We start from the raw sequence: 27496 nt of genomic DNA on the forward strand, positions 1-27496 counted from the left end.
TGGCAGGCCTCGAGCCTGACGTGAGTCACCGCAAAACCTCCGATTCTGCACTTTTGTCTGGTAACTTGGATCCCTCGGCCTGTGCGAGCCCCGCGTGCCCTGTAGGATCGCAGGGTGGCGGGATGGGGCCTTCTGACATGGCTACTGTGCAAACAGGGAGGGGAAGGGGCCTGGGCTGCTATGGCCATCATTGAAGTTTTCATCTAAAAGGCTCAGCTCGGGGACAATCTCAGGGACCATTTTGGGGGCCATCTCGGGACTATCTCAGGGACTGTTTCGGGGACCATCTTGGGGACCATCCTGGGACTATCTCAGGGACCACCTCAGGGACCATCCTGGGACTATCTCAGGGACCGTCTCAGGGACCGTCCCATCTCCACCACACAGCACCCAGCTGCTCAGGATCCACAGTGATGCCCAGGAGACCTCAACAACCGCTGCGTCAGCAGCCGGGTGGCGGCTGGAGCCCATCTCACGAGGGGGAACCTCCGGGGGCTGGGGCAGGCCCGGGGCCTTTCTTTATGCTCTCCGTGGTGTGCAAACTCTTGTTTTTTTTTATTTAACACCGAGCGCTTTTCCGCGCACATCACCCCGGGACACCGAGCCCGTGAGGTGAAAACCCCGGGTGTATATGTGAGGGAGGGGGGCCGGGCGCAGGCCGCGGCCTGTGCTCGCCGTCGCCATGGCGACGGTTGCCAAGCGAGGGCCGCGGGCGGCAGAACCGGCGGGGCGGCGGCGCCTGCGCAGTGGCCGCCCGCCGAGCGCGAGCGCGCGCGCGCACGCCATCCCCGGGCCGGCAGCGAGCGGGCGAGCGCGGGGGGGGGGGGGGGCACGGGAGCGCGCGCGGGGCTTGCGCATGCGCGCGCGCGCGGTCCCGAGCGTTGCCAGCCCCGGCCCGGCGGCGGCGGCGGCGGCGGCGGCTGCAGCCTTCCTCCCCCCCCCCCTCCTCCTCTTCTTCCTCCTCCTCCTCCTCTCCTCCTCCTCCTCCTTCCCCGTCAGCCGCCGCCCCCCCCGAGGCGCCGCCGGGGCTCTGCGGGCTGAGGCGGCGGCCGCCGTGCCCGGGGATGAGGCGGCGGTAGCAAGGTGAGGGCGGCGGGGCCTATGGGGGGGGGGCTGCTGCCTTCCTCCCTTCCTATCTCCCCCCCTTCCTCCTCCTCCTCCTCAGGGTGGGGGCGGGGAGGCGGGCAGGGCCGCGGCGGGGAGGGGAGGGGGAGCTGCTGGTCCCCTGCCTTCCTCCTCCTCCTCCTCCTCTTCTCCTCCTCCTCCTCCTCCTGCTGCTCCTCGTCCTCCCGGAGCATGGGCGTGAGGGAGCTGTGCTGCCTCTCCCGGGCCCGGCGGGGGTCGTCGGAGCCTCAGGTGCTGCCCCCGGGGGTGAGGAGCCGCCGGGGGGGCCGCCGAGCTCCCCCTGGCCGCCCCCCCCGTCAGGCCCGCGCTCTTTTGTTGTCCTTGCAGATGGTGGATGCTGAGGGCGGCGCGGGCGGCGACGGCGCCAGGCGAAAAATGGATGCCCTGGCGGAGAGCGCCCTGGAGATCGTCCCCTTGGAGCTCTACGACTCAGCCCGAGCGAAAATAGCCGCTAATCTGCAGTGGATCTGCGCGAAAGCCTACGGAATAGGTGAGGCCGCCGCTGTCAGGAGGGTGTGCGCTGTGTGTGTGGGGGGGTGCTCGCCGCCTCCGCTCCCATCCCTGGCAGGAGGGAGCGAATCGAGCCCCGATCGCCTTTGTTTTAGATATCAATAACGTGACAGATCGTTGGCTTTTAACATTACGTGGTTCCTGGTACCCCCACCGGGGATAATGGAACCGCTCCGAACCGGCAAACCAGGCAGCAAATGCTCACCGATAACGTTCACTATGGTTATTGTTATTATCGTTGTTATTTATTACAAAAAAACGCACGTCTTGCCACGTTCAAATCCTCATTTTAGCCAGGTAGACTCTCAGTACTTGCAGGCCTCGAAGCCCATCAGGCTGTGGAGTGCTTCCTTGTCTAGTCATCTCGGCCAACAGATGCGAAGAGCTCGATGCTCTTTGTATGCTCGCCTAGGTGGTTCCTGTTTTGTTCTGCCAGGCTGCGTTATTGGGTTCAGAACGCCCTAAAAACCAAAGCATTTATGATTGGAAAAAGTCGTTTCTGTGAAAGAAATGTTGCGTGAGCAGATACAGTTTGTGTTCTGTGACATCAAGCAGCGAGGTGTGGGTGATGGAGGAGGAGTTCTTCCTTCCCAGATGTTGGTATAAACCATTACAGCCAAACATGGAAAAAGAAAGAGTTCCGGAGTCACATTTGCACAGTATCTTCCTGGCATCTGTTGAAATTTGCTTTTTTGTTTGGATCTTGATCTACCTGTCTATTTTGGGTTATTGCTGCTGGGTGCCTCTTGTGTTTAAGTAGCTTCATTATGAAGGAATATGCTGGAGCACTTGTTTATCCAAAACATAAAATAAAAGCATCTACAGAATCTTGTTTTGGAAAATGAGGTAGCCCTGTTAATCTAAGTCTAATTCGACAAACTCATAATATGCTTAATGGATTAGCACTAGCTTACTTTGTGACAAGGCTGGAGAAAAGCAGTGCATTCCTGCAGTTAAATATTACCCTTTTGGAAATAATTTCTAAATTATTTTTCCTTCAATATTACCAGCTCTGTCAGTGGTCTGGCCACATTAATGACAGCAGGGGAAATAGAAAGAAAATTGAGCTTTTGTAACGTTTAAAATTAGTGAAGGTATTTTAATACAAGCACCAAGAGACAAAAAATACTTTTATCAGATGAAGTTTAAAAATGTGGGGATTCGGGGAGGGTGTTAAGGAAATGTTGATAACTTTGGAGGAGTAAACAGGTGTTTCTTCTCGTATTTTGCAGTCGCTGGATTTGTTTGTGATGTTATTGGTCAGAGAGAAAATGGATATTCAGGCCAGGAAGATGCACCATTTATATTACGACTTTGTTTCAGGAGGAAGCTAATCCTGATTTAGGTTTGACTGGCACAGGTTGTGTGCTGCAGAGAAAACTTTGTGGCCTCGTGTTTATTGGTGGTGACTTCTGGGGCTCAGGGTTGTGACTACAGGTCTCAGATCAGTATGGTGGGAACAGCTCTGTTTGTGCACTTGGCAGCGCGGCCTTGCATTGAGTAAGTACTTTGCTTTCCTTTGACAAAGAATTTTGGAAAACCCACCTGTCATGATGGCAGTGGCATGGCTCTAGTGTGCAGAGGGCTGCAGCAGCATTTGCCAGGTTTTCTGTTTGTATTTAGGCTTGTTCAGATAATTTCTATTAATGTATAAAATGACTTCAGCAAATATTTTTGCTGGGTCTCTTGGTGTTGCATCCTTGGTTAGCTCCAGTGCATACGTTTTGGTTTTTGTGTGTGTGGATATCTTTTCAGAACCACGGCCCATGGAAATTTGGTTGATTTTTGAAATGGCTTCTGCAGTCGTCACATAGTAACCGTAGCTTCTAGCATGGCATTGCAGAATACTTAGAAATTTATAAGCCTCTTTAATTCATAGAGAGATGGGTTTAAAGAAGCTTTCTACATGATTACCATTTTGAGTAATATTTGAACTTAATACGTTACTTGTCATCTCTGTTTTTTTTTTTTTTTTGTTGTTGTTGTAACGTTGGATGTTCAGGGAGTCTTGGGCAGCTACCAAGCAATTGTGATTCCATTTTTTTCAAGTCTAAAATCTCACTATGCAGATATTTTTCAGAGGGGCTTTTTGTTACATTAGGCTTAATTCTAGTTAGTTTGGTGAAAAAAGAAAGGCTCTCTGTTTATCATATTGAAGCACTCTTTTATGTTCTGAAGTAATTCTTGTCTGATAGGGTTTCCATAGCTGTCTTCAAGTGGCTGAGTAGAGTGTTTTTCTGAAATGTTAGATTTGGAGTTGCCATTATGAGTTGACTTAATTTTGTGCCTTCATCTTGCAAATGCTGGCGCATATCCTGGATTTCATTTTCACCTGAGCAGGCTAAGCTCATGCTTCAGTATGGAAATGGTCAAGAACAGGAATTAGGTTCTAGTGTGGACTGTTGCTAATAATCATTCTTCACTGTAGATTTTACCCAAAGCTGTATTTTCTATTTACTATTGCAAGGTATTTAAACTTTCCCTATCTAAGCAGAAAAAAATTCCATCCTTTGCATTTTTTTTTATTTTTTTTTTTTCTTCAAGGACAAATTACTGATGGCATACCTTACATAATTTGGATTTGAGGTCTTAGTTTGGGATTTGTTTCCTTTGATGATGCATCCTTTCTTTTTTCTCTTCTGCCCGTGAAATGAGAATTTTGGTAGCCAAACAGCTGCGCACAGCGACCTTCCCTCCTCAGCACAAAATACGGCTGGAGTGAGAACTCCCCTTTTTGAATAGGAACGGAGCTGAATGCTTTGTTTCTGGCAGCACGTGGCTCCTCCTGCCTGTCTCTGGTGGCTGCCTGGTTGTCACAGATGGATTCCGTGGATGGGTTTTACAACTGTTTGCCCAAATTCTAGAAAAGAGAAGTCAGTGGAGCTGTGAAGGAAGGCGTTCTCCCATTTGCTGTCACCTCCTTCCTTTTCCCCAAATAACTCTGGGAGCATGTCCTGGATCTCTGTAAAAATTTATGGACAAGGATCTGGAAACCTTCTGCACACCTGAAAGATTATAATGAAGTCCATTCAGCTGAGACAGTAGTTGGAGGGGAGGGAAATTGATTAGAATAATCTTTTCCATCAGCAATCTTTGATGAGAACCAAATGTCTGCTTTAAGAATTCTAGCAGCAGTGTGAAAACACAACTCTGAACGTTTGTGGCCTAGGAGCACGGGTGCCAGTGGGTTTCTGCGGTACCTGAGTTCACAGGGTGCTTCAGTCCCTTTGAAAACTTCGCTCTGACCTTGCAGAAGGGAGAGTAGGAGGCTTTGAGCAGCTTGGCAAGCCGTCCTCAGGAGCAATCGTTCTTCCCCAGTTGGTTGGATGAAGCAGGTTGCGAAGCCACAGCCGAGCCCTGTGCTGATTTCTTGAGCTGCACCTTGGAAAAATAGGCAGTGGCAGTGGAGAACTTTGAGTTTTTGGTGGATTGAGCTAGGCCAGCATTAATTTACGCACACAAATTGATTTTCATCATCATGGTTATGATAAACTTTTATAGTTAAGGAGCGTATGAAAGTGTTGTCTGTCTTGTGTTGCAGTTTGCTGTGAGCAAGCATGCTGTTCCCAGCATTTCCATAAGAAACGTTGCTGCTGCTTCATCACAGCTTGTAAAATCCAGGTTGTTCCGAATGAACCTGGTGGGCTTTGCTTATTTACACCTTTCCACGGCCTAGCATGTTTATGTGGGCTCCAGGCTTACTGCTAACAGCAGCCCGAGACGTTTAGCGAGATCCAGGCAGCAGAGCCAAGTGCTAATGTAATCCATTGTAGAGGAAATGCAAGTTGTGGCTTTTCTTGTCTTTGAAGTACTTAATACTTACCTGTTAAATAAGGTTTTACAGTACTGTAAGAGCTACACACAGTTGCCAGCTGGTAGGGGCACTGAGAGAACGTTTCCTGGGCTAAACTTGCCTGAGTAAACCCCTGTGTTCCCAGTCCCTATTCTGCCAGCTTTCTTCTCTGTTCTGTAATAAAAATATTTTTATGAAAGCTGTTGTGTTTTGCAAATATTCCAGTAGTTAAACGTTTTGTTTCTCTAATAAGGCCCGTTTCATAAACACTTCTTACTTCTGTGAAGTTTACAAGGTGAAGAATTCCATAATTCTTTTGTTTCCTCTGTTTAGCCAGATTTGTGGCTTTCTGCCTGATCAAAAGATAGGATAATAAAAGTGCAGTCACTCTCACCGGCAGTATACAAAGCCTTTAGCTTGTTTTTTTTTCCTACCCATTTTCCATAAATTTTTGTGTGTAATATTAGAGATCACTTCTGGAGTTTATAATAGAGTTCTGTAATGAGAACCAACAAAGAATGTTTTTGTTATTAACGTACGTGGTCTGAGCTGCTGAGAAAGTGTAGCTTCTGCTTTGTTCTGCAGCTTAGAGGACTTCATGCAGCACTAAATAATTCTGTGAACAGATACTGATACTAATGAAATCTTACTCACAATTTGAATAAGCTTCGTTCTGTTTACCGTGATGCCTTGGCTCTCTTTCCATGTGAAACCAGTTCTTCATGCTTCTCGAGGTAAAGTCAGATCTGGCTGGCATCCACTTCTTCTGTTCAAGGGATGAGACAAATTTGTTCAGGATTGCTTTATTTTTCTTTATCAAATTGTAATCAGCTAATCGTCTCTGAACGGGTGTTTGTAAGTGAGATGGTAAAGAAATGGTCCCTACCCTAAAGCAAGGAGGGGAGAGCCTGGAAATAATTGTCTTTCTCGCTGTTGTTACACGTGAAGTTATTTTTGTAATCCTGTAAACTACCTTGTATGCAGAATGATTTATACTTGGAACTGACAGTTTTTTTTTGAGAGATTAGAATTCACCGACAGGATACCAAAAGGATCGCTTAATGAGAAGTTATGCTGGCTTATTTTTGAGTGCTTCATCTCTTGTAAAAATAGCCAGCACAGATATCTCTGCGCTAGACTCAAGGGGACAGGAAGACTTAAGAGTTTTTGCTGCTGAAAGTTGGAGAAATGTTATCTTGTTTTCATAGGTGTTGGAGATAGCAAAACTGGACATCCTTGCTCTGTGAGTCAGCTGCATGCAACCATTTGTAACATTTGCATAAAATCAGTGTCCAGTCAGCTCAGGTACTGAATGTAACATGGTGAATTCTTTGACAATTCTTAACAAAAACTTAAGACAAACTGAATTATTACGTATGCACTTTGACAGATCTGATGATCAGCGTGCACGCCATCTCGTTTTGAAGTTGCTATAGAAACACTGGTAGGCTTTGTTTTATGTCTTTTAAAAAGCTTGAAAAAGCTGTTGTAAAGCTTGCATTGGAGTCGATGCTAACATTTTTCTAGAGGTAACTACTGAGAGAGCAGGTTAGGAAAAGCAGAAGGGTTGCAAGCTTTTTGGTAACACGCAGAAGTAACTTCCTCTTGGAACTAGCATGGTATTGGAGACCACAATATAAGCACGGAAAGGACTCGGTTTAATTATTTTGTTTTGTTATGCTTTGGTAGAATTTGTTAAAGTGCTCAAGCTGAACATCTTGTAGCTATACCTCAGGCATTATTTGCTCAGAATTAAATTTTTCCAGTTGATTTTGAGAATTCCAAAGCACAAATGCATAGAAGCACAAGTTTTGATGAACACACAGTTGCTCTCACATTTAAGTACAGTTATAGGTCATGAAAGTAAGGTGTTGAAAAAGACACTTATGGAAACTGGGACTTGAAGGCTGGGACATTTTCTTCAAAAGGAGCGTTGACACATTCAGCAGTGAGGCAAGCAAAAAGCATGTGGTGTGTTTGGAGACGGCGTTACTCCCCACGGTAGGGGTTGGGCAATCTGTCGGGGTGTCTGTGGCTACCTGTGTATCTGTGCATGCTGCTGGAGGTGAAATTAGCGTTAGGTTAATTCTTGTTGGTGTTGAATTGTCCTGAAACTGACAGCGTGTTTCTGAGGCTTTGACAGTTGGGAATCTTGGCACTTGTAAGGGGAGAATGAGCACACCTGGGTGCTGCAACCGATTGTTTCCTGTGGCATTGTGCTAGAGATAAGAGTCATTAGCAGCGATGTGAAAGGCAGGTCTCCTGCATTGCACTTTTAGGTGCAGATTTTGAAGATGGATCTTGCAATTAAATCAATTAAATCATTTCTTGTTGGACGCTCCTGACTAGGAAGGCCATGTTATCCCTAGTTTGAACTGACTGCATGGTGGACAGAGCATCTGCAGCTGCGATGAGTGGAAGTTTCTCAATGCAGAGTTGCTCTGTAGCATCCTTTTTGCATTACAGCTTTTTCTGCCATTTATTTCTCATCTGTGCCTGCTGTGTGGGTAATGTATTTATGTCCACAAGGAGAGTGTAAAGTAAATCTGAATTAAATAGCAAAGCTAATAATTCCACTCTTCAGCGTTGAAGTATTTATAACTGAATTTTTCAGTGTGGCCCCTAGTTGGGATATCACAGTATTTGCAATGCTGTTCCCTGCTGTAACAGGTAGGCATTGGTCTCCAAACGTAGCTAGAAGTGTTGAATACACCAAGAATGTAGGAAATAAAGCTTGGCAAGTGTTTATGGTGAAGTAAGTTGCAAGTATTGGCAATTAATGTTTATGAATAACTTCAAATGATCCTATTTAAATAATTAGTCCTGCTACTAGAAGTTGTTTTTTTTCTCCCCTGTATCTTCAATCTTGGTCATGTTATAATCCATTCAGTCAGTCAGCAGTTACAGGAGATGGGAGACATGGAGCTAGAGGGTTCTTCAGTATAGAATAATTTGGGATCTCTTGTCTGGAAGTTCAGAATAAAGAACAGTAGCCAAGATACAAGATGTATTTTTTTATTTTTTTTTTTAAGCAAGAATCTTGAGTGTTTTTATGTCTGTGAGACATGGAATCTCTTTGCTAAGAACTGGGTCAATTCATTGCTAGACAAGAATTTTAAAAATCTTCACGAATGTTGCTAGTTTAAACAAGAATTAGTGTGGGGGATTTCGCTGCCTTTGTTAGGCAGGAAGCAGAGCAGCACGTTCCAGTGGTGTCTTCTGTTTTGATAAGGGTGGAAAAATCCCACCCCGATGGGTTGTGCCTGTTGTGTGTTAGTGGTGGAGAGAAAGCTTTTTGCCTTCGTTAGCAACTGTGCAAATAGAGATGCCTCACATTGTGTCACCCTTTAAAAGGTAGTAAATAGGATCCTTTTCCCAACATTTGTGGTTCTTTGTTCTGTTTGGTTTGTTTTTCCTTCTCTTTGAAGTTCATCAGTTGAATGTCTTGAGGGAGAGGTCTTGGCAGCAGCTTTTATGATGCAAGTTAGACTTGGACCGTTGTATATTGTGCTCAGCTGGCCTTTTAAAAGCCTTTTTTAAATTGTGCAAATCCTAATTTTTGTCTTCCTACTATTTTTCTGAATTCTATTTTACACGTTCTGGGTTGTTGAGTCCTTAGGTTAATTTGATTTAAAGTAGCACCAAACTGAAAACCGTCGGCTCCACAAGAGAGGGCAGCACACTATGCAGATTGACGTGCAGATGTGTGCTGCTGACACCTTTTATAGATGGATGTGGTCTGGATTTTGCATTATGTCAAAGACTGCACCCACAGTTCTTCCTGAACAGCAATGTAACTAAATGCCACAGTAGGAAAAAGATAAATAGAATCTGTGTGTACTATTGGCAAATGTGGAATTATGCTACCACAATCGGAACACCAACCAATAACGCCTCTGTCTGCTGCTGCAATGGAAACAGTGACTTATTTTGTTGTATTCCATAAAGCAAGCACCTGCCTTGTGGAGAAGGTACCTGCAGAAAGGCTGAAGCGAGCTGTTTGCTGCTCGTGCTGTGGATGCCCAGGGAGCTGAACTCCTGGGCCTTGGCTCAGGGATGGGATTCCTGGGTCCAGCAGCAACTGGGCGTGCAGCTCCAGGCAGCAGCTTCAGGCTGCCACCTCAGTTCCCAGCTCAAGGTGCTCCAAGGAGCTGGGAGGCACACCTTCCTAACAAAACCACCACAGCGAACAAATATAGCACGTTTCAGGCGTTTTGAACTTGCATAGGTTTCAGTTTTTTATGTTTTTAATCCTTTAAAACTTGGAGTGATGCTAATGCTCTTACCAGAACGTACTTCATCATAGGTGTTCTGTGAGCTGGCATTCTATTATTCCCTTTTACAAATAATGTTACTGAAAAGCAATACGTCTTAGATAGCTGAAGGTGTATCTGCTTGTAATGAAGCTTGAATGTTGAATAATACGAGCTGCTTTACATTTTGGGCTGTGGATTCTTCCCTGGTCATTAGAAATGGAAGCTCCTCTTTGCCTGGAAATGGCAGCGGCCATTAAATGGAATTACTTTTCAACAGCCTTTGATTTTTAGGTCAGGTTGACTAATGTTAAGGAGATTAAAAATATTTGCGTTTACTATCTATTTCACTAAGAAGTGGACAACCTTGTTAACATACTGCTTATGTGGTGCCTGTGAGGTTTTACTGTATTTCCTGCCATCTTCAATATATGGTCTGTATAGCACAGCATTCAGTGTCACTTAAGGGAAAAATGTTCTTTTCTAAAAACTTGAAAAAGCTTTCAATTTTTCAAAATAGGGGCAGTATTGTATGAGTAACTCTAAGTCCCAGATAGGGCTGTTACGACAACAGTGGTTTACTACCCAGTTTTATTTAAGTGAGAGTACTTCTAGCTCCCGTAACTGATAGCATTCTGGCTCAGTTTCTCATCTTTATGAACACCAGGTGCTCCGCAGCACACCAATACTACATGGCTTGTTTTGCGGTTCAAAGATATGCTTTGGGTAGGAATGTGTTCAACTGAAAAATTAATTTATGCTGGAAATGAGCTGAAAGTCAAAACATTGCCAAATTAGTAATTCTTTTAACTGTAGATGTACTTACTGAAATGAACTATTGAGGTGATTTCGGGGGAAGATCTTCATGGTGATTCGATGACATAGGATCCAAATGCAAATGTTGCAGTTATTTAACTGCTGTGCACAGCTGTTTAGGGATGCTGCTTGAAGGAGCTGTAAACTTTGCTTGGAAGACATAGATACTTTGTCAGTCTGATACACAGAGCCTACTAGCCTGTGATCTGAGTAAATAACTTTAAATGCCGGAAAAAAATAAAATGCCAGTTGTATACAGTAATTGGTAGAGTAATTGGTGCATTGTTGTGATTGAGCTGGGTCTTTCCCAAGGAACACCTAGAGATGCATAGAGGGCAATGGACTGTGTTGACACTTCATTCTGTGAAATGGGGCTCTAGTTATTTAGGAAAGTTCCCTGGTAATGTGTAGGATTTTTTCTGAACTATGTGTGTGCTTTATGTAGTCAAAATGAGACAAAAAGACCTATGGAAAACCGTTTGTGATATGGAGCTGCAGGCCTACTGCATTCAGTATCTTCAGTGCTTGATTTTCTTCTCTCATATGAACAAAAGGAAGAACTTTTTACTCCAATCCGTACCTGGTGCCACTTACTGATGTCACTCAGTGAAACTTTCTTCTTTGTTTCAGACAATGTCCCGGAGGAGCTGAAGGACCCGTTTTACATAGATCAATATGAGCAAGAACACATTAAACCACCCGTCATCAAGCTGCTGCTGTCCAGCGAGCTGTACTGTCGTGTCTGCAGCCTCATCCTGAAGGGGGATCAGGTGGCTGCTCTGCAGGGACACCAGTCAGTGATCCAGGCTCTGTCTCGAAAAGGGATTTACGTCATGGAGAGCGATGATACACCTGTGTCTGAATCCGACCTGGGCTGTGCACCAATCAAAATGGTTAGCTTAATTAAATCCACCTAATGATCTTTTTATTTAACACCATTTTAAACAGTTAAGGGAATGAAGAGCTTTTAATTTCTAGGTCACTAACCTCATGATTTTTTTCGTTGTAAATACAGTTAGAATATACAAAGTTCTTTCCTAAAGGATTTAGTTTTTCAATGCTTTTTGCATTCTTCTTCTAGAGTTCTCATATGGCAATGATTGATGCTCTCATGATGGCCTATACTGTAGAAATGATCAGCATTGAAAAGGTGGTCGCTAGTGTCAAGCGTTTCTCTACATTCAGTGCCTCAAAAGAACTGCCCTACGATTTGGAGGATGCAATGGTTTTCTGGATTAACAAGGTAGAATTTACTTCAAGATGTGTGTCTGTTCCTTATGGGCAATTTTCAAATTTTTCCAAAAGTTCTGATGATTGTCTCTCTTACCTGTGCTTTTCTATCATCTTTGTAATAAATTATTCTGTAAGCTTTCTGTATTTTTAGAATGGAGTGACCATTAAATAGAGGGAAGGAAAAAAAAATCAACAACTTCAGGAAACATTAAAATGCATCTGAATATATCCTTTCTATTCTGTTCCCTTTTAGGTGAACCTTAAAATGAGAGAAATAACAGAGAAAGAGATAAAGTTAAAACAGCAATTAATGGAAAGTCCGGGGCATCAAAAGGTAAAACAAATTTATCTTCAGTCATAATTTTTTGTATTAGTGATTACTGGATTTAAATATAAACATGTCAGCATTTTCTTTGTCAGAAAACATGAGGCATCCAGTCCTTGAAAACCCTGAGATTTCGTGCATGCAGTCTGTTCCGTGTGTACCATCAGAGCCCTTCCTTACCTTTCAGTCCCCCTAGTATCTTTAGACTTTCTTTCAAGTTTTAGTTTGACTAAAATAACTTGCTTCAGTTTTACTGTTTTTAGAAAACTTCGCTCAGCTTTCAAAGCACAAAATATATAACATATATTTTGAAAGCTTTTGGGGCATATCCGTTTTACATGAATTTATTGTCTAATGTAAATTCAGAGGCTTATTCAGGTTGTATCTAGTAAGCATACTCCTAGCATTCAGCTGTTAGAGGTGTGTGTTTGCGATCCCACCCCCTCCCCTTTCTCTCTTGAAGTTATATCACAATGCACTAACACTGCAAAAACAAAGAACACTTTCATTTCTGGAGAATTTAAATTAATATTTTTCTAAAATGTAACATATGCCAGCTATCTGTGCTCCCAATTCATGATTTAATAAAACCTTTAGAAAAGCTCTGCTATGCTCTTTCCTCTAGTTGGCATTGCTGTGCAAAGAGGATAAAATTTTAGCATGTGAACAAGGCACAATTATTTAACTTTAATGTCAGTGGCAAAGATTTTTATGTACTTTATATAGCAGCATATCCTTCAATGATAGGGGACTTAAGAGCTGTTTAATTTACAAGTTGCTGTGTGGTCCGAAGGATCCCTTTAACTATTTGACCTTCTACTGACTTTTGGGTCTCATTTTAATGTTTTTAAATTAAGCTTCTAGGCTACAGCCCCTCTAAAATATGAAAGTGTTTATTGCTCAAGTGCATTTAAGTACTGCTGCTTATAACTTGCATTGCTGATGTTCCTTTCCTATTCCTACATTCCTCTCCTTGCTTCCTGAGCAGTCTCCTTCCAAATGGTATTGGAAATTAGTACCTGTAAGTGAACTACTTTTACACCAGTTGTCATCCACAAAATCATGGCTTTTTAAAATTCCTTCAGATTGTTTGCTTCCATTCACAATGCTTCTTAAGCAGTGTTAAAAAAATAAAACAAACACGCTCTGTGTAAGCTTCTGGCTCATCAGGCTTAATTTTCATAACATGACTTTTGCATACTGTACAGCATATAGCATAATCACTTCACAGCACTTCAGAATTGTTTCCATGGTGCAGGAGTGACGAATATGAAGTGCAAGCCAAAAACTAGGAAATTAACAATGGCTGAAATTTCTGTATTTACTATTTTTGTCGCAAGTAGGTAATTGATCGCAGCACTAAGGTGATATAAAAGCTGGTCGGTTTAAATGGTTGCTTGATCTTTCAATCTATAATTAAGATGCGTAGGTGTTTGCATTAGTTCATTTTGTACTCGTGCTCCCAGGGTTGTTAAATCTGTCCAAACCAGAGCACCGTTACTCCTTGAGATGAGGTTAGAAGATTTGAGAAACCAGTTTGGGCCTATTACTACAGCCAATTGTATGGAATACAATTACAGGAATTGTATGGCAAAGTAAGGAAACTGACGCTGACATTATGGGAGGAAAGTTAACATATCAAAACAAAATATTTTCTTTTTGATGAAGTGTGAAAACAAAAGTTTAAAATATATATATTGTGGGATTGATGCTGTAGTATACAAGCCTGCTTGCTTTTGGCTGAGCTTCCTGGTTTTGATTGAACTTGCAGAGATTATTCTTTGTTTTGGTGCTTTTCCTCGATACCGTTCCTCCTCCACTTGCTGGATTTGGTGCTTTTCATCTTCTGTCTGGGAAGATGAGAGCTGTTGTCTCAGTTGTAAATTCCAAAGAGCAGCACTATTGTAAAAGGCAGGCATGATCTGGAAGTCACAATCTCCGCCTTTCCCCAGGGAGCTCAGTCTCGCCCTTCTGGCTCACAGTCTAGTACTTGTTTAAGTGAATCTACGGCCCACAGTAAAAACTTTAAATATCTGAAATAAAGGAAGTGTGAGTGGGGACCTGTTGGCGAATTAAACCCGCACGAGAACCCTGTCTTCCAGCCTCATTTAATGACTCGTGACAGTGTAATGAAGTGTTGCCCTAGTGCTTATCACTTTGTGTGTGCCCAAAGATCACATCTGTATTGGAGGCCTACACCTGATAGCAATTCTAAGTTTCATGGAGGATGTTTTGTTTCAAGAGACAACTGGGTGAGAGTAGAAGAAATAGCTACAGGAGTGGAATTGACTTGCACGATACCATTGGGCAAGCTGGTGGTAAAGGAAGGAATAAATAGAAATAATCTCACTGCTAGTTCAGTATCCCTTAGATTATCCTGATTTACTGATGATTTTGCAGTCTCCTTAGTAGTTCTTATGCTGTGCCACCTCTCCCCTGTTTTTTCTTTCTTTTGTGATTTTTTTTTTTAGCATATATAGTTCTCTCTTTTTAGTTCAGTAGCACTTGTTTTTGTACTTCAATGCATACAAATGCCATTTATTTAATAAATAAATAAATAAATCTCAAACCTCAGAATATACAGAATAATTTAGAATTGTCATTGTAAAAGACTGAATGGTTCAGAGAATTTAGTAGGGCAAAAAAAATTAAATGAAAAGAAAAACCACCTTGATATTGTGTGTTTTCACCAAAGCTTAAATAAAGAAGAGGTACTCTACAGATTTTACATTTAATTTCTCAGTATTGACTGTGGTTGGTTTAAATTCCATTTAAACCTATTGGAAAGGAAATATGTTTCTGCTTTAAATACAGGAGCAACTAACATTTAAAAAAAAATCTGAAGTTTGTCTTTTAATTTGCTTGCTTTGACGAAGTGGATAAATGATGAACCTTTTAAGCTAACCAGATCACCTTAGTGTGCATACTTATTTTACTAGACTTAATGACGGCTTTTCCAGTGCATAATGGATGTTGCTAATGCATTTGATTTGTTTCGTGTTTGAATAACTGCCATCGTGTATCTCACTATTTCTTTTTGTGTAAGCCTGATCTGATGCATGCCATATCGCACTGCATGCTGGAACCAGTGGAATATGCTCGTGTGGTACAGTATGATTCACATTCCATTACATATTTGTGGAGTGCTCTAGGCTGGGGAAAAAGATAATTTGCACCTGGTAAAAGGAGAGCAAAAAGAGCATTAGCATATAGATATAGCTTTTAGAGATACTTGCCAGGGAAACTTAACATAACATGTTTATGGATGTGGAAAGTAAATAAGTGAAACAGGTTCTTACTGCTCTGATTATAAGTGATCTTCATTCTTTGGAATAGATTTTTTTCTCAGCCTGTGCCATCCTCAGTTGACGCATATGAGAGTGTGTGTGTGTGTGCAGAGAGCTCCCCCAGGTTGTCTTGGAAAGTGTATAATACCATTGGTAAAAATCAAATTTTGTTTTGATCGTTAAATACACACTCCGTATTGGCTACTGCACTGGCCTAACGTACAGCTGTGTAGTGTAGTAGATGTTAAGTGTTGTTAATGCCCTACGGTGTAAAAGGAGTGTTATCCAACACTGGAAGACATTTCTCTAGGCTATGTAGTGCATTGTTCTTTTGCTTGCCACATCATTTTGCTGCTGGGACTTGGATACAGCCTTCTAGTCTAGCACATAGATCCTTCATTAAATATCAACATTAACATTTTTCTTGCAAAAATTGCAAGAAGCAAGCCAAGATTTGCTCCTTAGCTGGTTGGCTTTAGATACTCATCAGGTATGCTCAGTGCTGCGTGAGGGGCAGGGGCTAGATGGCAGAAGAACTTGATGTTAATCTAGAGTGAAATCGAGGAGAGTTTTGCCATTGATTTTTAAAAGGCCTTCCTGCAGAGCATTCTTGGAAGAAGCCACTTTTTTTGCTTTGCACGTTAGTATTGCATACTGGCTTGCCAGATATTCTGCATCTCTCCAAGAAAACTTTGCTCTCTGTGGACGTGATGGCAAGCCTGGATGTGGGTAACATGAGAAATTGCTAGCTCATCTTAATTTCTTTTCCCCAAAGCTTTAAGTGTTTACGTGTAGTTATCTGTGTCTCTTTCTTTGGATCTGCTGCATTCATGCATCTGTGTGGAAGGGTTTTGACAGAAATTGCTTGTAATAAATGTGTGTATGAAGCTAAGAATTCAGCAGCATGGATTGCTTCCAGATATGAGGAGAATGTTTAAAGAGGAAGCACCGTATTCTTCTGAATTGGCTTCCATTGAGAGAAGAGTATAATATAACCTTGTATGCTGTTCTTGACTTAGATAAAGCAAAATGCTGTAATGGATCCACCATAAAGAGTTTACAGTACAAGAATTCCTGTTTTCCTAGGCATCACATGAACACTAGTTTTCTTTTTTAGGTGCGTTACCGAAGAGACCATCTTTCAAGCAGGCAATTACCTTACTTCCCTTTGCTTGAAGACTTGATGAAGGATGGTAGCGATGGTGCTGCTCTTTTAGCTGTGATACACTATTATTGTCCAGAGCAAATGAAACTGGATGGTATGTAATAAAGGTTTCTTAAATAAATATTCTGAAGTCTTTGAAAGTTGAACTGGAAATGCATTATCAGATAAAAAAGCAGCACATCTATTAGGTGGTGATCTGTACCAAATTAGTCAGGTTATATATGAGATCTGCATAAAATCAGTGGATTAAAATACAAACACCTTCTTGATTTCTGATCTAGAATTGAAAGCTAGAATTGAATCTAGATTGAAAATAGGTTCTACTATTTATTTTAGTTTGTTATTATGTTTGTTTTCTGTAGCCTGTTTACCTTTTCTGTGACTGTGATAGAATCATGGATTCTAAAATGAATGCAAAATTGGTAATGTGTTGTGTACTTTTCTACCCCCATCTTTTTCCTGTCCCTCTGGTACTTAACAGGTAGAGATGTCAGTGCTAGCCAATAAATACTGAATGGTATATAAGCACTCTGAAGTTCCTGTACACAGTATTTCTATTAGTGGTGGATGGAGGGTTAATTCACTGGAATAGTGTCAAAAATTTTTTTTCTCACCTTTCTAGATATTTGTTTGAAGGAGGTCACGTCAATTGCAGACAGCCTATATAATATTCAACTTTTGAGAGAATTCTCAAATGAGTATCTAAACAAATGCTTTTATCTCACATTGGAGGACATGCTGTATGCTCCTTTGGTTTTAAAGGTAAGAAACATAGCAAAGGATATACTTTTAAATAAAACAAAGGTAAGTCATTAGTATATACATGTATTATTGTGACATGTACTTTTTTCCTTTTTTCTAGCCTAATGTCATGGTATTCATTGCGGAACTCTTCTGGTGGTTTGAGAATGTCAAACCAGACTTTGTACAACCAAGAGATATTCAGGAAATAAAAGATGGTAAGTTTTTAATGTTTCATAAATATTAGCATGTTATTTAAAAACATTTACATTATAGTGAAACTGTTGCACAGAGATTTTTCCTTTATAGTTTTGTTTCTACTTGAGCCTTCTGCTGGCTGGGGGTTCTTTGAAAGCAGTAAGAAGGGAAGCAAGGTTAGTCCTAGATCCACTTGTGGTTTGAGTCCTTAATTTTGGAATGAGATAGGCAGAATAGGCAGATTTTTTATTTCTCTAAACCCATTAATTATTTACTTCCTTTCCATTAAGGTCGCTGTAAGATATATATTTTACATGCAGGTTATTATTTCAGGATTCATTTTAGTTTTGTATTGTAAAGTTTTCAGTACATTTGAGTGAAATCTGAAAAATTCCTTTTCTTTTTTGTTATTTCAATGGTTAGTAGAAGTTGTGTTAATGTTATAAATATATGCACAGTTAAAACAGTGTTGCAGCAGAAGAGCAGTCGTCCACCTGTTCCTATTTCCAATGCAACCAAGCGAAGTTTCATGGCTAGCCCTGCTAGTACAACTCCAGCAGACTTGCATCCCACAGCTCAGACAGGCTCTGAAGCTTGCAGCAGATACTACCTACACCCTGAGGAACCTGACTACCTGTAAGTTTGCTTTCATGTTGTTTAGATTAATCTTCTAATTTATGCTTCCATTTGGGTAACATAGGAATTTTTGCTGCTAAATGTTCCAATTTTGCTACAAATTTTCTGCACATAATTTGAATTTATTCAATTTGTAAAATATTCTCAAGCTCAAAGAAATACCTGGCACTGTTATGTTCAATCTTTAGCAAATTCCAGTAAGCCTCACCACTAAATGTCGCAACTGTTATAGAAGAAATAATTATTTTTGTTTTGAAGAAAATGTGAAATGTGAAAATTGTCCAAGCATCTCATCTTCACTGGCCATATTCTCTAAGTGCTGGTTTAAAAACAAACAAACAAACAAAAAAACCCCGCTGGTCTAATGTACAAGCAGGTCACTCACAAAGCTTTTCAGCTGAAGTAAGTTTGAGGGGAACTAGTAAGTTATTTCAGCCTTTACTTTGTCTCTAAAATGTAGCTTGTATAACAGTACGTTAAAGTCACTATTTAAAAATGTAAGAACACTTTGGTTTCAGGTAATAGTGTACTTTTCTGTTGTTACATATGAAAACCTTTATTTCTCTTTAGGTAATTTCTTTAACATTAGAGTTAATGACATGATCTTGTGTTTTAGAGGAGGAAAAGGGTTACCTATTACCCGTGTATCTTCCCCTACTGTATTGCTTTCTTCTCTTGTTATAGAAAAAAAATCTTGTACTAACAAGTTGTTGCTTTTCTGAATTAGTGGCAAAGGAGGAAGCCCTGCCTTTAGTCCTTCCCATCCACTGCTCCCTTTGAGACAAAAACAACAAAAATCTTTACAGGGAGAAGACAGCCCTGGTAAGTCTACCTTGAATTTACATTTCAACAGACAATGACCATTCCTGTCAGTATAGTAACGAAGGGAAAAAAATATTTTCCAAATAAAGAGAATAACATTCATTTTTGGTAGTCTTTATACAGAAACAGTTATAATTTGTGTATCGTTTTCTGTGTTGTTTTTTTTTTTTTTTTCTGTGTGATTTGAATTTTAGCAAATTAAACGCTTCCACGCTTGGAAACCCAAAAGTTGTATATGTGTATAAAAAATCTATATATATTATGGTGTGTGTGTGTATATATATGCACACACATTCAGTGTCACTTTTCATTGTGTTAGGCTTTTATTTTCTTTGAATATTCCAGCAAATCTGTTTTCTGCTGCCATCTCTTGGTGGAGCAACGTGTTCGGTTTGCTATAAAAGAAAATGAAACTCCTATTTGAAAGACAGTTTCTAAAACATTAACTGTTTAAAAATATTTCAGGTCATCGACATCGTTCTAATTCTCTGACCCGTGTTGATGGGCAGCCACGAGGTTCAGTTCTTGCATGGCCGGAGAAGAAACCCAGGTAATGGGTGCTTTTAAGTACTACAATGCTGTTTAATGGAAAGATACTCAATACTGTGACAATTTCATTGTAGTAATATGGTATCAATTCCTGGCCTAAGACTTTTTTTTCTTTAAAAAAAAAAAAAAAGGCATTTTCACAGATGCCTGGATTTAGGGTTTGAACTGAAAATACTTTAAACATGATTTTCATTAAGCACTGTTAAAAATCTAAGTATCGGAAGTTGTTTACCATTGCTGGTCACTTTTTCTGCTGGTTACATTTCTTAAGTGGAGCAAAAATTTTAGCTGTGTTTATTACAGTCCTTAATTCAACAATTTGTAACTTCTTGTACATAAGCATCATGTTCTTTTCTTTTCTAGGCCTCTGTCTCAGCCAACACCATTTGCTCTTCATCATTCTGCCAGTACTGATGTGGACCCTGGATCTGGTGATAGCATTAGTCTGGCTAGATCAATCAGCAAAGACAGTCTTGCTTCAAATATTGTTAATGTAACTCCCAAAAACCAGCCCCATCCTCCATCAATGAAAACTAACGGGAAGAGCTTGCTGAACAATGTTGAAATTGAGGATGAAGACGAAGAGCTTATTGCAATAATCAAATCTGAAGAAAGGCCAAACCGTGGTGATCTTGAATTGCAGAATGCGTCAGCCAGGGTACCCAGCATTGTTGCGACAGCATGGTCTCCAAAAATAAATAGTGAGACTTTAGAAAGCAAACCAGACAGTTTTTACTTGGAGCCCTTAATGCCTGCAGTTCTAAAACCAGCAAAGGAAAAGCAGATAATCAATAAAGAGGACGAATGTGGGGAGGGGAAACAAAGGAGTTTTATAACAAAGAGATTAAATGAGGGACACTTGCCTCTGATCCGCAAGAAAACAAGCAGCAGTCATGGTGACCATGATCTCAATAGGACTTTTACTCCAATTTCTAGTTCGGATTTCACTTCAGTTGCGGACTCTGGTACTGCAGACTCGGTAGCACTGCTGGAGGCAGGGTTAGAAGCTTCCAGACCTTTGGCTAGTAGCAGTTTAGATCCTTCTATTCAGGATCAACCTACTGGAGGATTTTTTCTTCATGCTGCTAAATCTGATGATGACATAGCAAGTAAAGTCAACGTAAGTTACGTGAAAAGTCTTAATTCGCATGTTCCAGATACTACATGGACTATGGTGAGACAGGACTCTGATTCAGATCTCTTAGACATAGAAGACACTGAACAGGACTTGGTAGTCATAGATGATCATCCTATAGTCGCTAAATACATAGGTGAGGAAGAATCTGCAAAATTGCAGGAAGATATGAAGGTAAAAGAACATGAAGATAAGGACGATGCAAGTGGACGTTCCAGCCCATGTCTGAGCACAATTTCTCAAGTTAGCAGTGTGTCAATGGCTAGTGGGAGTGTCCGAATGACCAATTTCGCAGAACGAAAGCTTCAGAGGCTTAATAGCTACGAAACAAAGTCCAGCACAAGTAGTTCGCAAAAGACCACGCCGGATGGGTCAGAAAGCTGTCCAGCACCACTGACCACGTGGAAACAGAAGCGAGAACAAAGCCCCAGCAGGCAAAATAAAGATAATGTTAATCTTTTAGCTTCCGAATTGGTGCAGCTTCATATGCAGTTGGAAGAGAAACGAAGAGCAATAGAAGCTCAGAAGAAGAAGATGGAAGCTTTATCAGCCAGGCAGCGACTAAAATTGGGCAAGGCGGCTTTCTTGCATGTTGTTAAAAAAGGGAAATCTCCTGATGTTCCTCAACCACTTAAACCAGAACATTTTCCAAAAGAATATCCTCGGCACAATGGTGAAGATTTGGATGAAGTCTCTTTGGGTTCCAAGTCTGAGGAGTTTTTTGTGAAGGAGGAGGAGAGGGAAGAAATGCTGAACGATGCTCAAGAAGTGGCAAAAGTAAAAATGCAAGAAAGCTTAGCTTTTGTTGAGCAACATAAACCTAAAGACTCTGCTGCTATCCATGAATTGGAAAAAAGTAAAATTATTTCTGCTGCCCTCCTAGAAGACAGTGTTACAGAAGTAGATATTAATGAATGTGATCTTTCTATTGAAAAACTAAATGAAACAATCAGCACACTCCAGCAGGCTATATTAAAGATCTCTCAGCAACAGGAACTACTTATGAAATCTCCAACAGTGCCATCGCCAGGAACCAGAAGTAATACTCAGGACCAAAAGGTAAAACCATCGATTCATTTCGTTGAGCCCCTCTCACCAACTGGAATGAACAATCTTCGTAAACCACCTCGATTTGGTCAAGGAAGGAATCCTCGATCGGGAAGACCATCTGATTTGAAAGTCCCTAAAGACAGACAACAAAATTCAGCACGTGTTAAAACTCCAACACAAAGCCTAGAAACATTACCACATTTAAGACCGTTCTCATCCAATAGCTTGTCAAAGACACCAACAGAAATAAGCTTGGAAAATAGTCCTGATCAGGGAAGCGTTTCTCAAGAAAAGTGTTTCTTTGATACCTATAGACTTCACGATGAGAGTAATCAACGGGCACTTGTTCTCTCCACCTCCAAAGATGAAAATATCATTTCAGAAATGAGCAAGGAGGTGAATAACAGCTTCAAAGAAACAGGGTTGAATTCTTCTGATGGCTCAGGAAAAGAAAACGTCCCAGTGGATGAGCCACTGAGAAGCAAGGCTAATCTCATTGAAGTAGATTTGTCTGACTTAAAAGCTCCAGATGAAGGAGAACTTGAGAACCAGGATAGCTCTACAGATATAATTAGTGAAGGTGATCAGAAGTCTGGTGTGGGATTTTTCTTCAAGGTAAATATGTTACCTTTGTATGTTTTGTTATTTGTACGTGTTTGTCCAGCATTAGATTTTTTTCCCACTTCATTCTTGCATCTTCTGAATGTTTTGGTTGCAACACTATCACTTTAAAAAAGTGCATTTGAAAAGAGTTGCTTGCAGAGGAAAAAAAAATTGACAATCTATGAAATCAGTCTCCTGAAATTGAGAGCAATCTCCTGTTAACCTCACTAGGAACCGGGACTAACCTTGCTTTTCTTCTTTCCCTTAATTTTTTTCTATGTGAGTAACAGACAAACATACATAGACAAACATGCAAATATTTTGTTAATACTTAGCACAAAAAAAATCACTGAATGTAATGAGAAGAATTTACCGTTTTGAAATCCGAGCATTCTGTGAACCTGCAGCAACTGAAAGAAAACCTGCCCACGTTCTTTCAGAAATTTTTAAAACTTATCTGGAAGCTGAACATCTGAATTGGGGTTTTTGTTCATTTGCAACTGAGCTTCTCTGGTTTTTGAGTGGGCTAGCAGCCTAAAAGGTCAAGGGCTCTAATGGGGAACTTAGCTGGGTGACTGTAGGTAAAAGCAACAAATCAGATGCTCAAAGGCAATGTTGGAAGAAATTGTCGTCTTTCGTGCAGTTCTTGTTTTTGTCTTGTGATGGTGGAGCGTAGATGTCATGATAAAAACGTGTTAAATTGAAGTAATTTATCTCATTTCACACCCAACTCTGGCTTGGGAAAAGGCTTGTTCAGCTTTTGTTTTTAGAGTCTGGTGGTATTCCGTATATTATTGGGTTGGATGTTTTTTAAATATCACTGGTTCTAGTCCAGCACATTTAGGATCTTTATTTTTACTTAGCAGTGATTACTATAAATATCTATGATGTGCTGACATGACGGGACTTTCTTTTTTTGAATTTCTGATTCAAAAAAGTTCAGGTTGGCAGCGTCAACCTCGATAAATTTGGCTTCTAATCTTGTGTAGTGTGATTCATATTGAATGACTTAAAGGTTGTCATTTATGCTGGGGTTATTTATACTCTATCCTAGGCAACTTTGTAGTTCCGTAATACTTTGCAGTTTAATGAGGTTTTGTGCTGGGTAAGCGTAATTAAAACAAGTCAGAGTAAGATGCGACCATATTTTCTTCTCATGGAGTTAAAGGAAAGCTTCACGTCAAAGTTCTCCTAAGCACTAAAAAATTCAAGCTTGTTTTTCTGACTTATGCTTGTCAATTCTAAAACTAAGGATTTCCAAAAGCATTAGCTTATGTTTTCCTAAAAATCTTTCTGGAATCCTCAGCAATTTCGTGATGTCCAGTTCAATGTATTTTCTTGTATTCTTTAAAGCTTTCTATCCTTATGAATCTTGCAGGACGAACAGAAAGCAGAAGATGAGTTGGCAAAAAAACGTGCAGCGTTCCTTTTAAAACAGCAGCGCAAAGCTGAGGAGGCTCGGATTCGGAAACAGCAGCTGGAAGCTGAAGTTGAGCAAAAAAGAGATGAAGCTCGGTAATAATGTGGGAAGGGATACTTTTTCTCCTCTTTAAGATGAGGAAAATTTTTATATGTTAAACATTGTGTTTGTTTTTCAGTCGCAAAGCTGAAGAGGACCGAATACGCAAAGAAGAAGAGAAGGCTCGTAGAGAACTGATCAAGCAAGAATATCTAAGGAAAAAACAGCAACAAATCTTGGAGGAGCAGGGACTTGGGAAACCCAAATCAAAGCCCAAGAAACCCAGGCCAAAGTCGGTCCATCGTGAGGAATCTTACAGTGATTCAGGGACAAAGTGCTCTTCTACCCGTAAGAATTTTGAGTTGTTTGTTCTCAATGAGTCTGCAAATCTGCTTTAACAGAATGTGTTTCACATTTTATCTTTTGTTTTGCAGCTGATAATTTAAGTAGTGCTCAGTCTGGTTCCAGTCTGTCTTTGGCCTCAGCAGCAACAACTGAACCTGAAAGCGTACATTCTGGTGGCACACCATCCCAGAGGTAAAGATATTTGAAAATAAATGAAGGTTAAGCCTCTGTTATTAAATAGTGTTGGGATTCACTGTTGTTTACTTCAGTTTGCCATCACAGAGGCACAACAATAATTAGGTGAATTCATGTTCTATTTCATGTGGCTGCCAAGTTTGATGGTCTGTTTCGAACTTGACATTTTGTTTTGCTTTTTCCTAAATGAATAATAAAATTTTGCCTCTATAATCTGGCAGGGACAGTCTGACAATTCTGAGGAGGAAGAGGGACAATAATCTGTTCATTCAGGGCTAGTGACAATTTATTTAAGATTTGACAGGGGGTTGGCATTTGGCGTATCATAATTATTTTCCCTGTTACTCCCCAACAGAGTTGAATCGATGGAGTCCTTACCAATACTGAGCAGAAATCCTAGCAGAAACACAGAAAGAGACTGGGAGAACGCTTCAACGGCATCTTCCATTGCTTCAGTGGCAGAATACACAGGTGACTATTTGAGTGTTGGTTACGAATAGCAAGCCATAAAAAGTTCCGATATGTTTGGTGTGACTTGTAACTTCTGGGAAGTTGTCAAGCCTAATTTGTTCTGTTTAATATCTAAAAATAAGTTATTGGAGAAAAACCAATACCTTTTACCTTTTATATACCTCTGATGAAAGAAAATCTTAACGTTCATAAGCGTTGGGCAAATGAAGGTTACTGATCTATCTTCCTTTAGGTCCAAAGTTATTTAAGGAACCCAGCAGCAAATCAAACAAACCGATTATTCACAATGCTATATCTCATTGCTGTCTTGCTGGAAAAGTGAACGAGCCACATAAGAATTCAATATTAGAGGTAAGCAATAAAATATAAAATCATCAATGCACTCACAGTAATTTTGTCTGCAGTACTCCCTTCGTAATCCTACTGATGCACTGCAGTGAATACCATTTCCCAAAATGTACCTGTGAAATGAGGAATGTTGTCAGTAACTGTCTGGTGTTTCAAAAAAAGTTTAACACTTATTTATCTATATGTGAAAGCTGAAAGCTGGGCATAAGGTGAGATTTTTCACTGAACAATCTTGTGTGTATGTTTGCTTATTTATTTTTAATGCAGGAACTTGAAAAATGCGATGCCAACCACTACATCATTTTGTTCCGTGATGCTGGCTGCCAGTTCAGAGCACTTTATTGCTACTATCCTGACACTGAAGAAATCTACAAGCTGACTGGAACAGGGCCAAAGAGCATCACCAAGAAAATGATTGACAAACTTTATAAGTACAGTTCAGATAGAAAACAGTTTAATGTAATTCCAGCCAAAACCATGTCTGTCAGTGTGGATGCTCTTACTATTCATAACCACTTGTGGCAAGCCAAGCGACCTGCAGTGCCAAAGAAGACTCAGACTCGCAAATGACACTGAGCTCTTGGGGAGAAGATTGCTGAGTGGGATTGCAGCAAATGAAGACATTTCCCTACAGTTTGGTATGAAATGTGCAGAACCATAAACATTTTTTAAGAAGCTTCTAAACAGAAACCATGGATGCAAGTTATTAAGAATGAAGGAACATTGTCGGTGTTTTTTACAAATGATAAATCTGCTGTTACACCCAATGCTAACTACTGTGGCTTTCAACTGATGAGGGACTGTGCATGTAGCAAGATCTTTAACAAGTGGATTTCCTTTTACTTGAAGCTTTTCATCGGTACAAATTGGGAATTTAGTTCTGTTTCCTCTCCGCCTCATTCCCTCCTCCTTCCTGTCATTCTTAAAGTTGGCAAGCTCTGAACTTCAGTAGAAGATTGAACAGATCTTGGGTGAAGTGTTTTGGGTTTGGTTTGGTTTTTTAAACAGTCTTTAGGGAAATCTTCCTTTCAGACCCTTTTGAGGAACTGTTTAATACATCAAATTGTTGTACTGTATCTACTGCCAACGTAAGTCCAGCTCTCAGATTTCTGAAAAAAGCCCCAACTTGTGCTGCTCAGAACAGTTTTACTTGCAGTATCTGTTTAGGATAAGCATTGCAAGGATTGCAAAAGCCAGTCTTTTTTTAAAAATAAAAAAATAATAAAAAAAAAATTGTTCGCAAATTTAAAGATTTCTGGAATACAATCATGAAGAGGCATACAGGTGCTACTGGCTGGAACATGCCTGACTGAAACTTGAGGCAAGCTGAACGGAGCAGAGTTGTTATCGATTTCAGTTTCAGGTAGTGTCCTAAAGATTTGTTTGCTTTAATAAAAATGGATCCTGGTAGGTATAGAACATTTCCACTCTGAGCACGCTAATCCTGTACGATGGTGCACTTAATGATCACAAATTTTAATGTTTTTATTACATCATGAAATGTAATTCTACTTTCTTTGTCCTGTCTTTCTTCTGAATGAGCAGCATGCTCTAAAATGAAGAGTGTGTATGTTTTTTATTTTGGGTGATATATTAATATATTATTGATTTGTTTTTCTCATTTAAAAGCAATTTTTAAACAGAGACATTTGCATTTGTTTCAAAAGCCCAAATAAGTCGAATGGCTTGGATTTCTTTTCATGTTGAAATATTAAATCTTGAGTTATGACCTTAAAGATCTTTGTGTTTCAGCAGATTAAATTTTTGTCTGTGGTAACAGGGTATACTTGCAGTTCAGTTCCATTTAAAAAAGAAAAAAATCTCATTTCCATTTTTTGCCCGGGCTGGACTTCTGAGTAGCTTTCTGTAGCTATTGCATAACTTAATCTGCTAACGTGCGACTGCTCCATCCGGTTGGACACTGCTACCTGAGGGTCATGGAGGTTCGTAACCTTGGTTTGCACATGTTTACTTTTATTTGAAGTGTTACTTGAAAATACCTGCTCGGTGCAGAAGGCACTACACCAATCGTAGAGATGAACTGAGCTCTAAAATACAATACAGTGTAATTATTGAACCTAGAGAGTAATGGAAGTTGCAACGAGTTATGTACATAAGGAGAAAATAGGGTACGTAATAAAGTGCTAACTAACTAGGTAGAGCAAAGTGAAGGTCTTCCATTGCGGTCTCTCCATTTTTTCCCCTCCCAGTACTTCTTGACTAGGCTGCTGCAACTTTGTAAATTATGTTAGATAGTTTGCTGCTTGTAAATAATTAAAGGCTTTATGGTTTCTAAAGTGCTAAGTATTAAACACCATCGTGTGTGTAACTTTTGTTACCATGCTTTTCATGCTTGTGCTTTATTTCTCACTGTTTGATATTATATACCATATTTATTTTATGAAAGCACTGAAATTTAATAAAATTCATTAACTGA

General features: G+C 40.5%; 1 protein-coding gene across 1 annotated transcript; it reads left to right on the plus strand.

The window, feature by feature from the left end:
- The first annotated feature begins 954 nt into the window (after positions 1 to 954).
- On the plus strand, positions 955 to 27496 carry CAMSAP1 (calmodulin regulated spectrin associated protein 1). Its single transcript, XM_082775982.1, has 18 exons — positions 955 to 1083; positions 1453 to 1615; positions 11128 to 11390; positions 11579 to 11740; positions 11984 to 12064; positions 16460 to 16601; positions 17130 to 17269; positions 17370 to 17466; positions 17905 to 18082; positions 18810 to 18904; positions 19370 to 19454; positions 19817 to 22253; positions 23620 to 23756; positions 23840 to 24048; positions 24135 to 24237; positions 24596 to 24711; positions 24944 to 25062; positions 25327 to 27496. Exons 2-18 carry the CDS (start codon positions 1453 to 1455, stop codon positions 25627 to 25629), a joined length of 4830 nt encoding a protein of 1609 aa, XP_082632108.1. The 5' UTR covers positions 955 to 1083; the 3' UTR covers positions 25630 to 27496.

The sequence above is a fragment of the Aythya marila genome (assembly GCF_965140915.1).
Source record: "Aythya marila genome assembly, chromosome: 19".
Taxonomy (NCBI): Eukaryota; Metazoa; Chordata; class Aves; order Anseriformes; family Anatidae; genus Aythya; species Aythya marila.